General features: G+C 42.6%; 1 protein-coding gene and 1 long non-coding RNA gene across 2 annotated transcripts; both read left to right on the forward strand.

Moving 5' to 3' along the window:
• The first annotated feature begins 1,312 nt into the window (after positions 1–1,312).
• On the forward strand, positions 1,313–9,725 carry sms (spermine synthase). The gene is made up of 11 exons (XM_083665125.1): positions 1,313–1,460; positions 2,695–2,815; positions 5,224–5,311; positions 5,574–5,638; positions 6,489–6,664; positions 6,941–7,095; positions 7,319–7,408; positions 7,769–7,883; positions 8,084–8,163; positions 8,403–8,518; positions 8,813–9,725. The coding sequence occupies exons 1-11, from the start codon at positions 1,415–1,417 to the stop codon at positions 8,841–8,843; spliced, it is 1,083 nt and encodes a 360-aa protein (XP_083521251.1). The 5' UTR covers positions 1,313–1,414; the 3' UTR covers positions 8,844–9,725.
• A 4,244-nt stretch (positions 9,726–13,969) lies between these two features.
• On the forward strand, positions 13,970–16,871 carry LOC310801064. Its single transcript, XR_014554102.1, has 3 exons — positions 13,970–14,222; positions 15,753–15,856; positions 16,597–16,871. It is a non-coding gene; the product is annotated as an uncharacterized lncRNA (long non-coding RNA).
• The last annotated feature ends 356 nt before the right edge of the window (positions 16,872–17,227 follow it).

Raw genomic sequence — 17,227 nt, forward strand, 5'->3', positions numbered from 1 at the left:
CACACTGTGATGCAGTTCATCAGAATGCTCTTGATGGTGCACCGATAGAAGTTGACCAAGATCCTAGGAGACAGGTGGGCTTTCTTCAGTCTCCTCAGGAAGTATAGACGCTGCTGCGCCTTTTTGACCAGGGTGGAGGAGTTGAGGGTCCAGGAGAGGTCCTCGGAGATGTGGACACCCAGAAACTTGAAGCTGGAGACACGCTCCACCTCCATCCCATTTATGTAGATGGGGGTGTGTCTGCAGCCCCCAGCTTTCTTGTAGTCCACAATGAGCTCCTTGGTCTTCTTGGTGTTGAGGAGCAAGTTGTTGTCGGCACACCACACTGCCAGGTGCTGGACCTCCTCCCTCTAGGCCGACTCATCGTTGTTACTGATCAGGCCTACCACCGTGGTGCTGTCTGCAAACTTGATGATGGACGGCATCCTTGCATAGTTGTTATCCAGGTGGGTCAGGGCGGAGTGTAGTGCCGTGGAGATGGCATCCTCCGTTGACCAGTTCGGGTGGTAGGCAAACTGGTGGGGATCCAGTCTGGGGGGCAGGTGGTCTTTAAGGTGAGCCAGGACCAACCTCTCAAAGCACTTCATGATGATGGGGGTGAGTGCAACGGGGCGGAAGTCATTCAGGCCCGCTGCAGCAGAATGCTTCGGCACCGGTACAATAGTTGCTGACTTGAGGCACGTGGGTACAACTGCCTGGGCCAGTGACAGGTTAAAAATATCAGTGAAGACCTCAGCCAGCTGCTAAGCGTATGCCCTGAGCACACAGCCAGGGATGCCGTCAGGGCCAGCAGCCTTGCGTGCATTCACCTTGCTCAGCTTTAATAATAACAATGATTAAGTTCAATTAAACTAACTGTAATATTCACTTTTAGAACTGCTGGCCACACATCGTTGCATATTGCCTCCAACTGCTTCTAATATAATGTATACACAGCCTAACTGACTTTCAAAAAGCCATAGACATACACAACACCGCACTGAATAACCTGCTGGATTTGATCGATTACATGTTTTGCAACTCCAGTGAAAGCCTGAAGTTGGGTAAAGCATTATGTGAATTTGGGCCACATATTATTTAAAACAAAGTTTGGTGGCGCATTCAGACTACTTGGGCAGGACTTCCGCCTGTGAAGCACGCAGACGGGGAGAATTAAGTCTGATAGGCCAATCTTTTGATTTGTGAATGTTCCCACCCTACGATTGAATCTGCAGTGAAGTGCGCGCACGAGGTAGCTACGTCATCGAGTTCGGACCCTCCCCCTACGTGCCCGGGTCCACTGTCTCCCTCCCACTCTACTCAAGCAGCAGACTGTGCGAATCCAACTCCAGAGTTTCTCCCTCTGTCTCTGCAGACGGACTCCGTTTTCACTCCGGCTGCCTATTCCAGGCATGGCTTACGGCTGTACCCAGTCATGGCATTGCGACACTACACCCTCGACTTCAACCTCTCCGCGCCAGGTAAACGAGACACGGGGTGCACGATTGCAGCTCGTGCCCTGCAGCAGAACAGAAATGGGCCGCATCGTTGTCAGTACGCACTACTGTCATTGCACAGAATAACGGTTTGTCCTAGACAGTTAGTAAATGCATGCTCAGTTGAGGGAGGTAACTGGTAACAGGGTAACTGCTTGCGAGAATAATCATGTCATATGAACAGTGGACAGCCAACTTGACAATCAAGAGAGTAGCTATATGACCTTCCGTGCCGTTGCTAACAAGCTAGCCAAGTTAGCAAAGGGATCTGTTTGCGTCGCACAGAGCTAGCTGCTGTAGCTAGGCAGCAAATACGTCTGAATTGACAGACAGTCAAGCTGCGACTATACGGGGCAGTAGTGTTAACCGTGTCTATGATAGTCTAAATGAGTTAAATCATATAGCCAGTTCAGAGCCTCGGATTTTGAATGAGATGAACCTAAATATGTTTGGGTTAATTCATATGTAATGATGATGACACACAAAACATTAGCCAATTATAGCTAGTAAAGCCTTAAGCAGAATAAGCTGGTTTAAAATACTGCCATTTATTTTTTGTAGCATTTCTGCTCAGCATTTTCAGCCAACGGTCTGGTGTGTCTGTTATGATGCACAACCAAGACATGAAGGACAGCTGTAGTAAACTGATGAGTGTTTGTGTGTAGATAATGACTCTCTAGCCACCTCGCTAGACGTCAATGGTGGCAGTTTGCAAATGGTTGGCCCATTGACATCAAGGCAACCTTGTTAAGATTTGGTCTTCAAATGTGGTTCTTTGATCAGATCAAGGGTCATCAGATCTAGGCTAGATCTGATCACAGATTTGACATCAGAAGTATACACCTGTCTGTAGGTTCCAGTATAAGTGGTGTGGGTCATTTCTTTCATTTGCACGCTCTTGCTGAACTCATCCTGATAAACCCTGTTGAGTACGGACAGAAGAAGCTGCTAAGGTTAATCCCCGCTCTGGTGATCAGATTCTAAGAGCTGTGTAGCACAAACATTTCTGCGCTTTGTTAAAGTGGTGGTGGCCTACTACACCCTTCAATACAGACTGTGGCAGGAAATTAGGCTAGGGCTGCCCTCTGGCAGGATGAACCATTATTGGTGATTCCCTCTGGAGTAGGATGTTTAAGCCTAAACAAGGCAAAGGTCATTAGAGTGGGGGGTTGGTGTCATTACTGTGTTCTCACCCTATTTCCCCCTCTTTTCTATTCAGCTGATTGTCCTTCGACTGTGCGTGGGCTGCAATCCATATTTCAAGAGCAGGAAATGACAGAGACTGTCCATGACACTGAGGGACATGGATACCTTGCTACGTTCATCGGCAAGAATGGCAGGTAGGAACCCGGAACCGTTGTCATTGTATTTATTATCATTATTTGCATTGCACCCAACGATCAACACACAGACCTGTTTTAGGGTAATGATCAAGCAACTTTTTTTTTACTGATCATGATTCAGTATGTTTTGGTTAACAAAACATGTTTATATAGCAGTTTATCTTTTAAACATAGATGTTCAAAACAGTGTAGGGCTGTGTGCAAAGAATGTTTTGGATTTTTTGAAATATTGAAGTTTTGTAAGGAATTTGGTATTTCAAACAGTACCCAAGCGCCCCCTGGAAAACACCAGGTGTGCTGTGGGCAGACACCCTTTTAGGAAGACCATTGATTGGCCAGTTAAGTGTATCATCAGTTCAACAATAGCTTGTGTTCAGATGAGCGGCTGGCCCTTTAGTGGCTTTGTGTATCTGGTCTAAGGGCTTTGGCGCTTCCTGTTTTGTGTGTGGTGAGTGGTAAACACAGCTGGTAGGGCATTGTGTTGGACTAAGCCGACATGAATATGGCCTCGGCATCGCCACAGATACTTTTGGGTTAATGCTCCGATTTCAACTGCCACTAAGTCGCCAGACAGGTTAGTTTGGCATGTCACACCCTTCTGTATGGGAAGCCACAACTTGCCTCCTTCGGATGTGATAAACAAAGCCCTGAGGAAGGTCAAACAGGACCAGACAACATCCCTTGGCGGGCTCTCAGAGCATGTGCCAACGAGCTGGCTGATGTTCTCACCTCCATCTTCAACCTTTCCCTCAGTCACAGCACTGTCCCCTCCTGCTTCAAGACCACAACCATCGTCCCCCTTCCCAAGAAGAGCCAACCTGCCTGCCTGAATGATTACAGGCCAGTAGCACTCACTCCAATCATCATGAAGTGTTTTGAGAGAGTGGTACTGGCACACATTAAGAGCAGCATGCCGGACACCCTAGACCCCCTGCAGTATGCCTACCGGCCCAACAGGTCCACCTCAGACGCCATCGCTGCTGTCCTCCACTATTCCCTCTCCTACCTGGAAAACAAAGACTCCTACATCAGGACGCTCTTTGTAGACTACAGCTCCGCTTTTAATACGGTCATCCCCCACAGACTCATCCACAAAATGTCCACACTTGGCCTGCACCCCAACCTCTGTGACTGGCTCCTAGACTTTTTGACTGGCAGGCCCCAGTCTGTCAGGATTGGTAATAGGACTTCAGCCAGCATTATTACAAATGTTGGCACTCCACAGGGATGCGTCCTCAGCCCCATCCTCTACACCCTGTTCACCCACGACTGTGTCGCCTCCCACAAGGACAGCATCATCCTAAAGTTTGCAGACGACACCGCAGTGATAGGATGCATCACTGGCGGGGACGAAGCGGCTTACAGGAGGGAGGTGGCCAGTCTGGTAACATGGTGCGAGGACAACAACCTCACCCTCAATACGGACAAGACAAAGGAGATGATAGTGGACATGAGGAAGAAGAGAGGACCTCATCGGCCACTGTACATCCGGGAACTTGAAGTAGAGAGGGTGAGCAGTTTCAAATACCTGGGCGTCCACATCAGCGAGGACCTCACCTGGACACTTAACACCACTCAGCTGGTTAAGAAGGCCCAACAGCGGCTGTACTTTCTGAGGAGGCTGAGGAAGTTTGGCATGTCGCCCAAGATCCTCAGCAACTTCTACAGCTGCATTGTTGAGAGCATCCTAACTAGCTGTATCACTGTGTGGTACGGCAGCACTACTGCTATGGACCGCAGACGCCTGCAGAGAGTGGTGAAGACCGCTGAGAAAATCACCAGGACTCCACTGCCCTCTCTGCAGAGCATCTACCACCGCAGAGTCCACAGGAGAGCCGCCTCCATCCTCAAGGACCCCACCCACCCCCAGCACGGACTGTTCACACTTCTGCCCTCAGGCCGGAGGTACAGAAGTGTTAAATGCAGGACCACCAGACTGAAGAACTCCTTCTTTCCCACTGCCATCAGGCTCCTAAACAACCCATAGGAGATTAATATAACTTTACTACCTCAAATAACTGAATTTTCCAGTTTGCACATGCATAATTGCACTGCTACATTTGCACTGTTTTATTATTATTATTGCTGCTATTTTATTTTATGCCTTACATTTTGCTGTCTTGTACATTTTGTTTAGTATATTGTATATTCTTTAGTATTGTATATTTTACATTGGTTGGCATTCTGCGGACAGCAAAGCAAGAATTTCGTTGTACAGGGAAACATGTTTTCTACTGGGCATATGATAATAAACACTTTGAATCTTGAATTGAATCTGAATGTGATGTCAACCACTGTGCTCTGCTATTTATAGATTCAATGTTACATTATGTCATTATGTCATTATTATTTTATCTCCACAATTAAACTTGCGTCTGTTTCTCCACGTCTTTCTCTCTTTGTAGGTTTGTTATTCTGCGTGTGCACTCCCACGGTCTGGTCACCCTTGATCTGCAGTGTTGTGAAGGGGATAACATCGCACAAGTAGACAATGTAGGTGATCAGAGAAACACAATTGTCTTTGCATCCATACAAAACACAATAATTACAATTCTAAGAACAATCTGTAAGCTATTTCTCTCTGAGGGGCTAACTAAGACACGTGTGTATTGCACAGGGGTGAGTGAGGTACTCATTAATGCATTAGATGTGGTCCACATGTCTTAAGACTATTCTTTACTCAGAACAATTACATTCTCAATTATTTATGTAGCCATATGACAAAGAATGAATCAACTCCTCTGTCCTCTCTCAGCTTTTGAATGCACTGGAAAAGAGGCTGAAGAGTCTCCTACATGGCAATATTAAGAGGATAAAGAGGTAAGGCTCTAGTGGTGGATGTTCAAACCAGTGGAGGCTGGTGGAGGTAGAAATCGGAGGACGGGCTAAATGAGCACCATACAGTGCCTATAGAAAGTCATCATACCCTGTGAAATCTTTACCTTTTGTCACATTACACCCTGGAAATTAAAATAAATCTAATCTAACTTTTTTGAGCTGTATGTACACATTATAACCCTCATCAAAGTGAAAATAATTAAAAAAAAAATAATAATAATGTGGACAATTATTAAAAATTAATTAGTGAAATACCTGGTTTGGTTAAGTGATCAGCCCCTTAGAATCCGATAAAAAACCTGTGGATGGACTTGAAGAGAGCAGTCCATCGCCGCTCACCACGGAATTTGACTCGAACAATTCTGCAAGGAAGAATGGGCAAATATTCTCCAATCTAGGTGTGCAAAGCTAGTAGAGACATATCCAAACAGATTGATGGCTGTAATTGCAGCAAAAGGTGGCTCTACAAAGTATTAAATCAGGGGACTGATGACTTTTCCAATCCTGTTATTCTTGTTTTTCATTTTTTATAAATTTTCAGAACTGTTGCCTTTTTTTTCATTAGTTTCATGTTGTATGGCTAAATTTGTACATAAAGCTGGAAAAAGTTTTTTTTTAATGGGTTTCGATTTCAGGCTGTACAACAAATATAGTAACTATTTCAAAGGGGTATGATGACTTTCTATAGGCACTGTATGTTTTGTGAAGGTGGAGAGGTACATAGGCTGTAGTGTGAATCATTATTCTTGAGCTACCTGTCCAAGCCTAGATGATGCCATCATGAATACTGCATATGATGTCCCCCCTCCCCCTCCCTCACCCTCTTCCTAAGGCTTCCAGCTTTAACACGAGGTGCAGCTGTTGATCGATACTGGCCCACAGCTGATGGCAGACTGGTGGAGTATGACATAGATCGTGTTGTCTATGATGAGGACTCTTCGTACCAGAACATAAAGATATTGCACTCACTGCAATTTGGCAATATCCTGATCCTCAATGGGGACGTTAGTAAGTACAGCACAACATATGTATTATTTGGACCAAAGGATATTTAGCAAAAACAGCTAAATTCAGCATGTCATGTTTTATGACTTTTAACACCTACACCTGCTGTCCATGTTATATTTATTTTAGTCATTGAGACCAATATTGTTAATCTGCTTTGATTCTTAATCTAGTATTCATTGTCTTTACCTGAATTTTGCCATTTGAATTAGTAACATTTCCATGGTCATCACGACATGTGGTTTACATGTCTAAATGTGTAACGTGATTATATGGTAGACCTGGCGGACAGTGACCTTCCCTATACCCACTCCATCATGGGTGGTGGGCGAGAGAATTACTCTGGAAAAGAGGTGCTAATCTTAGGAGGTGGTGACGGAGGGATCCTCGCTGAAGCCGTCAAACTCAAGCCAAAGATGATCACCATGGTGGAGATATCCTTTAAATATCAGGCTCTGCCTCTCCCACTTCTCTCTGACCAATGAACTAGTCCTCCAGATGTTTGTACATTCACCTCTCAATGCTAGTTTATCTACACCCCCCCAAGACATGTTTTCACCCCAGACTTGATTGGCTGGTCTGGGCTTCTTTGTTCTTTTGTAATCCACTTGGTTTGTACTCTGTCCTGTCTAATTTGTAGCCTTGACGAATGTTTACATTGACCAAATGGTGATCGATGGATGTAGGACGCACATGAGAAAGACTTGTGGTAGTGTCCTGGACAACCTGAAGGGAGACTGTTACCAGGTAAGGGTGAGGACGAGAGAGAATGGTTAGGATGCGTTCCGGCGTCAAGGGGAGAATCTTCCATTACGTTTCTTCCAAAGTTGGGATGGGGGTCAATGTTAGATTTCTAAAACTTACAACAATATGATAGAAATGTATTTGTTTCTGGGTCTTCATTTTCCTACCACTACTCCACTGTCACGTGCATTCAAGTATACAGTGAAATGCAAAAGTGACAGTGCCACAGAGAGTAGTGCAACAATAAGTTTTAAAATAAAATAGAAATGATAAAAAATATAAACATTATAAACAGTATAAGCAGTATGTTTGGTGTGATGTTACTACATGGGTTTACCATGCAATCTCTGCCTCTCACTCAAGGTATTGGTGGAAGACTGCGTTCCTGTACTTAAAAAGTATGTTGAGGAAGGGAAGACGTTTGATTATGTCATCAATGACCTCACAGCGGTCCCTATCTCCACTGCACCGGAGGAGGGTAAGTGACATGTCAAAATGCAAAGACTTTGTGAAGAGGCACCTTTTAAAAAAACAAAAACAGGATTTGGTGAATGTCATGAATGCATTCACCTCTTTAACAGGTTAAGGCACATTACTGTTGACTGGGGAAGCCCTGCACTGAAACTGTATGCTATTAATACTCTTATAAACTAAAAATAATACTCTTGTCTGTCTCAGACTCGACATGGGAGTTTCTACGTCTTATCCTGGATCTCTCTATCAAAGTACTGCGTCCCAGTGGGAAGTACTTCACACAGGTGAGAGAGTTCTCCCAGTGTGTCTTACTGAGTGTTCCATTGCAGTGCTTTATACTGGTGATAAGTGATATTTCACTGTGTCTGTCTACATACGTCCGTGCTCAATGTCTTTGTTGTGAGCTTGAGATGCTTTGTCCTTTGTGTGGCCATTGTTGTACGGTAAGTAAGCTCTGTCTTTTCTGCCCTCAGGGTAACTGAAATGTTATACAGTTAGTAAGGCCTGTCATTTCTGCCCTCAGGGTAACTGTGCAAACCTGACTGAAGCCCTGAGTCTGTATGAGGAGCAGCTGGGACGCCTCTCATGTCCTGTGGACTTTTCCAAGGAGGTGGTGTGTGTGCCCTCTTACATGGAGCTGTATCCTTCCAAACAAGGGTCCTACAACTCACACAACATGTGTTTTAAATGTATTATCGTTATTTGTCCTCAAGAAACGATTGTCTCCAATTATGTTTACATTCTGCTGTTTATGATGTATGGACTTTTTATAGCGACAGTCAATAAACATCAACAACATTGGGATACATACGAGAACACAGGGTAGGTCCTTACAACTAATACACCTCAAGTATCATAGTCCAGTTTATACAATGCATGTTCATACATAAATGTGGTCACTTGTTGTTTACACTCCTTAATGAGCTGCTCCAGGTGGGTTTTCTACACCGTTTGGAAAAAGTGATGGCTTCCCTCTCCCCTCTGAGCCCTGCCTGCCACAATGTGAAAACTTCCCCCCCCCCCCTATCCGTTGTAGCACTGAGGGGAGAGATGACACTGTTTTATTATCCTTCCTTCCATGTCCAACTCTCTCTTTAGCCCTTTTTTTAAATGTTTTATCATTTTATGTCTAAACTTACAAGAGATTGTATTTTTGTTTGTTTGCTATTTTGGGTTGGGCCGTTGTTTTTGCATGTGCCCTCCAGGGAGAGCTGTGCTGCAGCATGGGGTTGCTGCCACTGGATACACTGACATGTAGATGATGACTCAGCATTTTGACACTTCATGCTCTTGAATGCACCTGCTCCTTTGGGTGTTAAATTTTACGTTTTCAAATTTGAGCTATAAATGCAGCAGCAACATCCTTTGCATTCCAATTGTGATAGAATATGTGCTCACTATAGTTTAAACGTGTGTGCGTGTGTGTGGGGGGGGGGGTGTGTGGGTGTGGGTGTGTGAGTAAGTTCTTCTCTGTTTTGTTACTGTGGCTTGAGCGTGATTTGATTATTGGTGCTTTCCAGGATGTTGAAAGGCAGTGTGACCCTGCCCATTGAGGCTGAATTGTCCAAATGTTTTTTAAAAGGGAAAAGGGTCCTCCTCTGTGGCGGTTTCTTGCTTGTATGGCTTTAATGTGATGGTTGTTTTTATTTTTTTTTAGCTCCTTTAGTTTCTCCTGCTGCGTCTTATTTTTACATATTCAGACAATTTAGAATTTTCTATAACTTTGTTTGCTGCATGTGTTGGAAATGGAAGGGGTTTTATTGAATGTAGCTTACATATACACAGTACACAGTCATGCCTTTGATCAATATTGTGGTGCTTTGTTACATTTATTTATTTGATATTATTTCACCAAATGTTGTTTTATCCCACTTGAAAAAAAACTTTTGTTCAGCAGTGACTACCTGCTATTAAATTGAATTGGAGAAGAAAATGTCTGGCCTTCTAGTTACTATAGGGAAAATATTATTACAGCAATCTCAGTGATAAAGGGGTTCCAAGATATCTTTGACTTGACTGGCAAATAATGTGTAATTACTGTTTGTGTACAGTAACTAATAAATAAGCCTACCAGTGTAAACATAACTTCTGAAGAGCAAACTCATTGATCGTTGTCATGTCACAAAAAGGTATGTTTGATGAACAATGGGAAATCAGGAATGTACTGTACTTGCATGGTTTGAACAATTACTTCCTTAAAATGGTTACCTTGACAACCAGCCATGTTCTAACAGAAAATTAATTCCCGATAAAACACCCTTTTGCACTTTCAAATGCACTTGCAGTGAGTCACCCAGTAGTACACCCAGCTGCCTGGGGCCTGTGGTGAAGAGTAATGTGGTTATTATGGGAATGAATTTGGGGAGTGACAAATACTTTGTTTCTATTGAGAACTGCTGTATCTCTTCCTTCCCTTGTCTGTGTACACCCCCCCCTACCCCTCTCTCTCTCTTCTCTCCCTTGTTTGTATACTCCCTCTCTCTCTCTGTCCCTCTCTTCTCTCCATTTGCCTGTATACTCTGTCCCTCTCTCTCTTCTCTCTCTTGTCTGTGTACTCCTTCTATGTTTGTGCACGCTCCCTCTCTCTGATCCAAGGCCATTGGACAGGCTGTGGTACCAGTTGGATGTGTTGCTGAGAATGAACAGGGGGAGTTCTGCAGGGGAGGCAGGCAAACCTTTATCACCACCTCCCCTCCCTATCACATACCAGCCCAGCCACTTCAGTCCACACTGATAAATGACGGTATGAACATTCATTTACATTTATCACACACACACACACACAGCCTCTACCTACCTACATTTACATTCATGGCATTTAGCAGAAGCCTTTATCCAAAGTGACTTACAACAAATACATTTGTTTAAGTAAGTAAATCATCTATCCATAAGTCGTCATAAGAAAAAGTAATCTATGCTATGACCAGGGGCCATAGGCAGTCACAATGGTAGTTTTTTTTTTTCTCTTTTCTATTCACATTCATATTTACCCAGAAGCTACTGGTACTCCAGGTATGTGCTTAGTCTATGAAGAGGCGTGTAGCATATTTCGGTTTGACATGTGACTACATCACAAATATTGTTTATTTACTTTATCTGTTTGCACAAATAGAAGACTGTTTGTACACAGTTAAGGAAAATAACAACAGTTTGTGCAGTTTTTCCTCATAAGGAACGTTGCCCACAGTATGTGCTGACCATGGTGCTGAAATGACAGCATTCAAACCTGGAGCAATGTGGGAGGAAGACAAATCTCTGGAAAGCTGCTATATAAACCCATTGAGAGAAAGCAGCTATTACACCAACCTTGAAACATTTCTCACCTGCGTGTGTTTATCACAACCCAACTTGCTCAATCAACTCCTGCGTCTGCACTGTATTGGCTCCACCTGTTTTGGCCAATGAGATCGTATCAGTAAGGATAATATTCTTCTTCTTCATCTGCTTGAACAGTCTGTATCTTTCCTCTGGAGCAGTCTTTTGTATTACTATCGGGTAGGCTGGTGGAGGTAGAAATCGGAGGATGGGTTCATTGTAATGCATGGAACGGAATAAGGAATGGTATTAAACACTCCTTCATTCCATTCCATGCATTACATTGAGCCTGTCCTCAGATTTCTACCTCCACCAGCCTCCCCTGATTACTGTGTATAAAGCATTGACATTGTTACATTTGTAAAAGCATATTATTGCACATATTGTACTGTGTTTGCGTTTTGTTTAGCTTGTGCTGAGAATCTGAATAGGCAACACTCAGATAACATAGTGTATGAAATCTTAGCAGAAGGCAGAACCCCCGAAGAGGTACTATAGATCTGGCCATGACACTAAACATCTTGTTGTCAAGACCTTTTTTTGTGTACAAATAAATAGGTGTCTTGTCTAGTTTCTCAATCACCATAGCCCCTACTTTACCTATACAGACCACCAGGGGGCACCACGTCTTCTGAATGGCAGGACCTGTGATAACATAAAGGAAATCATAAAGGCTGCTTTCAGTGTTCTCACTAAGGCACATGTGACCCATTGATAATGACAATGATCTGTTTTTCACCACCAACTGCTTCTGGACTCCAATAAGTGACCCACATAGATGAAATTGAGAAATTTTGAATTTCCTTCATGAATGCACTGTATTCTATACAGACAATGACAGTACTAGCGAGAAGCATGACAGTACTCCACAGCAGTGTGTTGCAACACTTTCCAACCAACTTGTTTATATAATTATCACCATGGTAATGATGCATCACTAAAGGAGTGGCTGACTGTTCCTGTTTCATTTAGGAAACATAATACATAAACTGAGTACAGTAGGCCTAGTAGGGGACTTGCTGTATACAGCATACTTTTATATATATATATTTATATATATATATATATATATATATATATATATATATATATATATATATGTATCTTTAATTCACCCTGGTTACAGTAAAGTATCTCTCTATTATTTTCACTTTTGACACACTGTGATTTGTTGTGGAATGTGTAGTATGTACTCTTTGTTTGGTGTTAAAGAGGTGTGGAGACTTTGTACGAGGCGTCTGTTGAAAGCCAGGACCTGTGATTATGTAAGGAACATCATAAAGTCTGCACTCAGTTTGCTCACTAAGGCATGTGACCCATTTGAAGTGCAGCCTGGGATATCACACATAAAGTAACACACACACACACACACACATACACACACATACACACAGCCTCTACCTACCTACATTTACATTTATGGCATTTAACAGACGCCTTTATCCAAAACGACGTACAACAAATACATTTGTTTAAGTAAGTGAAGCATCTATCCAACAGTCATCATAAGACAAAGCAATCAATGCTCACACCAGGGGCCATTGGCTGTCGTAATGCCAGAAGCCTTTAATCTTTTTTTTAATGTTGAATACTGGAAAACTCCCTTATCAACACATTGTTTGAAGTATCATGCATGAGCAGAATAATAAATAAATAATAAATAAATGTGTTTATCTGAGTATTAGATGATTGATGTTTATGACAGCTATACCGCAGTCAGGATTACTGCATACAGTCTGGGAATTTGTCCAATTCAATCAAGTCAAACCATTCAAATAGTTAATATCAACCAGACAAGTGATGTCTGATGATTTGAGGCACAGTACAAACCAGCACAAATGTTCTGCGGTTGGGGTATGACATGAACTGTTAAGACATGAGAGACATGAGAACAGGTTGGTTAAAGGGGTTTTCTGACAGATAGCTTACAAAAAGGGAAACACAAGTATAACAGCAAAGGTAGGAAATCCAGGTGTGGTACAGAGCAGAGTGGAACTCCAGGTGAGTCACAGACAGGCCCCTCCCACTCCTAACCTTACAGTGACAGGCAGGTGCGCAGTGTGATAGGAATGATGCAGGTTTGAAGCTAAACTTATTCTCCTCTTATGCAACAATAATAGCCATCTCATACAGTATGTTCACAGTCATACCAGGGACTCTTTTAGCTCCTTTGTATTGTTTCGTAAACACACCTGACCGGTTTTAGATTGCCTCCACACAATGACAACATACACATCCCACGGGCACACCATTAAACCCAGACACCGGACTAGACATGTCTCAACATCAAAGCTGAATCACAACCACATGTTTTCTATGGTTGTTACTGTTCATCAATTATCTGTTAAAGGGGTAATCTATGACAAAGGGGCAATCTGGGACAAAGTGTCCACTTTTTTGTGAAACAGTTGAGGGATGGGGCTGGAGAAATATGACCACTCTCAAATACACAGACGGAGCTATGGATGCAAGGACTGACCACTAATGAGACAAAGTTCCAGATGGAATAAAACATTTAAGATTACACAGAAAGGGGACATTAAGAAGGGAGACATTTAGTTAAGGTGTAAACAAAACATAGATGTTTGGAACTTGTTTTTGCCTAAACTTGTGTGCACTGCATAGTCTACTACTTTTATATGGGTGCGTCTCGGTCAGGTTTTGAGAATGTGCTTGACGTTTCAGGGGCGTGCCTCATCTGTCACCTAATGATGATGTTCACAGTCACAGTCTACAATACACATTTGTCTAAAAGTCGGTCCTATTACCGCAATAACAGCAGGTTATTAGAGATACTTAAGACCCTCTTAGGTGCGCGTCTTTAGACTATCTGGGACTATTGTTTTGGGAGGCGAATGACAATAATAACCTTGGCTCAATAAAGTTATCTTTTGGGGGTAAAAATAAATCTGGATTATTGCATCGCTAATGAGAAACACATGTTTTATGGAGATGAGGACAACCCCGCCAACGCTCCATCTATGCGATGTGGTAGACCGCGCTGTGACCGCGTGCGCTCTTTTGCCAGGTGAGAGGGAATACGCTTGGTTTTATTGAGGATCATTGATTAGAAATTGCGAGAATCTGAAATGTACGAAGTTTAATTATAATTTTGATAACACACCATTTCCCAAACGTACAAGGTGAAATGCTGTAACGTTCTTCTTTCTTTTAGACATTTGTCTTCAAAAGGTAAATATAAGGGTAGCCTTATGACATATAACACTGATCCCCATCCAACTGAAATGTATTTGATACCACAGAAAATAATAGGAAGAAAATCACCGGGAACTTTAAGAGGAACCTATAAACAAAGTGGCATTGTTGATTTGGTGGAAACATTTTGAGGAACTGAACACGTAACACAAATATTATACTCCCACGCAAGGGAAGTGCAATCCATCACTGTATCAGTAATATTCCATCATACACATCTGTTGTTTGTGCGCGTGCGTGTGTGCGTGTGTGATTGGTTTCCCATTTATGTTATAAAGATAAATCCATTAAAAAGAACCTGCAGCTCTAAAGGTGGAGGTGAGTGGATCAGAGTTACGGTGCTATTGTAATGGGGACAGAGCCGATATGGCTCTTGGGAGAGATTTATAGGTGTGTCAGAACAGGCTTGCAGTAACATATTTGCTTTTCTATTATTTACTTGTTAGTGTTGTATAACACATAAGGTTAATATTTTCCCTGTTGTATTATAAATCCATTTGAATCTGACACATACAAATAGCCTCAAAGATATCATCACAGGTTTGCTTAAAAGAGAAACATGTACAGTACACTGATAATATAAAGTAGACACCCAAAATAAATGTATTTAGAAATATAAGGAATATTCATACATTCATAGATGTATTCAGAGATATATACGGAATATGAATAGGTAAATCTTATCAATCAGGAAGATCAAAGCTCAAAGCTAGACCTGTTGTGTGTGTTGTCTGTGGGATCATCTCTGTACTGTAACTGTAACTGAGCCACTACAGGTAATGTACTGTATATTTCACACAGTATTGTGGATTGCAGCTATTTGTCAGATGGCTAAAACTTTGCATATGTTTCTATATGTGTAGTAACACTGCAATTACACAAGTTGTGACATTAGTCATTTAATAGTTACATTGTAATTGAGTAGCCTATAGTGGACATAGGAATAGTCCCTATTGAACTTCTGTAATAACAAAAACTGCTAAACTCTATTGTTATTATGTTATTGCAAAGGAATAACTATATTACTATGGAACAACATGTTAAAACAGTATCATTGTCATGATAGAGGTACTAAGCAAAAGAGCAAAGTGTGGAAGTATAAAGTGTGACCTTTCAGATGTTTAATTAGTTTGGTTGTACAGTAAGAGTAGCACCACTATCCCAACAGTGCAGTCACACACTACTATTGTTTAATTCACGGTAAAGAATGGTCTCATCATTAAAAGTGTTGATAAAAAATTCGGTCACCGCATTACAACCTTGAAATATGTTTTTGATTCATATACTGGACTTTCATTAGAAACCTTAGAATCCTAAACAATTATGTTTACTGTTGTTACAGAGCAATGACCAGCAGTGCCCCAGATCTCCGGTACACAGGACATAGAACACGTCAAAGATGGCTGCGGATATCCCTCCTTGTTCTTCTACTTCATGCAACCATAGGTGACATTCAACACCAGTAATGCACAAGCACATGAAAAGCATTCTTTTGAGAACAAAAGCCAAGGACAACTCAGATGTGTCTTTTCAGTCTTCAATTAGTAACCCCTATCCTGTCCAAATGCCACGCTGTAGAAGTCTGACATGCCACACGCTGCCAGCAACACGTACAATGCCTCATGCCTCATGCCTGCCAGATATACTGTAGATAACCTGCTGGTCTGGTTTGAGTATCGCCTGCAATAAAAAGCAGAGCAATATCTCAAAGATTTGTTAGTCAACACAGGGGGAAAGGTACGGTAGAGAACAGAGTCTCCTCTGTTCTCTTTACCCCCTTTTCAACTAATATATGCCATTTAGCTGACGCTTTTATCTAAAGCGACTTACATTGCAGTGAGTGCATACATTTCAGTATATATGGTCCCAGCAGGAATCAAACCCACAACCTAAGTGTTGTTAAACTGAGCCACAGAGGACCTCATCTCTACAGTACCTGTCCCCCTGTCGACTACTCATCTTTTTCGATCCCCCCTGCACTAAGTTGACTAATAAAGGAGGAACTGGTGGGCAGGTTTTTAGTCAGTTAACATGTGCTGTCATCTGTTGAAACTCTTACAAGTCATTCATCACTCTTGTGTCACCGCTGTCTGTTTGGTTGGTGGGTCCTGCAGTCATATTATCTGATGTTGAAGCATGAGCATATTAACATGCTTCCTAATGTGACTTCTCTGTTCTGTTCTCAGGGAATGTTTCCTCTTCATCCACCCCTCCATCTTCAACTTCACCTCCCCCTCTATCAAGCGCTCCGCCTGCAATCATTGCCAGCACAACCGCGGCAACCACAACAATAACAACGACATCTGCCATGCCGAGCACTATAACATCAACCATTTCACACACTAACACTGCACATGGCACCACACCAGCTACAACCACATCAGCTACAACCACACCAGTTACAACCACGACATCTGCAACTATGACATCTGCAACGACGACATCAACGATACCGTCAGCAACCACGACAACTACAACCATGACACCTGCAACTACGACATCAACCATACCATCAGCAACCACGACAACTACAACCATGACACCTGCAACTACGACATCAACCATACCATTAGTAACCACGACAACTACAACCATGACACCTGCAACTACGACATCAATCATACCGTCAGCAACCACGACAACTACAACCATGACACCTGCAAGTACGACATCAACCATACCATTAGTAACCACGACAACTACAACCATGACACCTGCAACTACGACATCAATCATACCCTCAGCAACCACGACAACTACAACTATGACACCTGCAACTACCACATCAACCATACCGTCAGCAACCACGACAACTAC

The sequence above is a fragment of the Argentina silus genome, assembly GCF_951799395.1.
Source record: "Argentina silus genome assembly, chromosome: 2".
Lineage (NCBI taxonomy): Eukaryota > Metazoa > Chordata > Actinopteri > Argentiniformes > Argentinidae > Argentina > Argentina silus.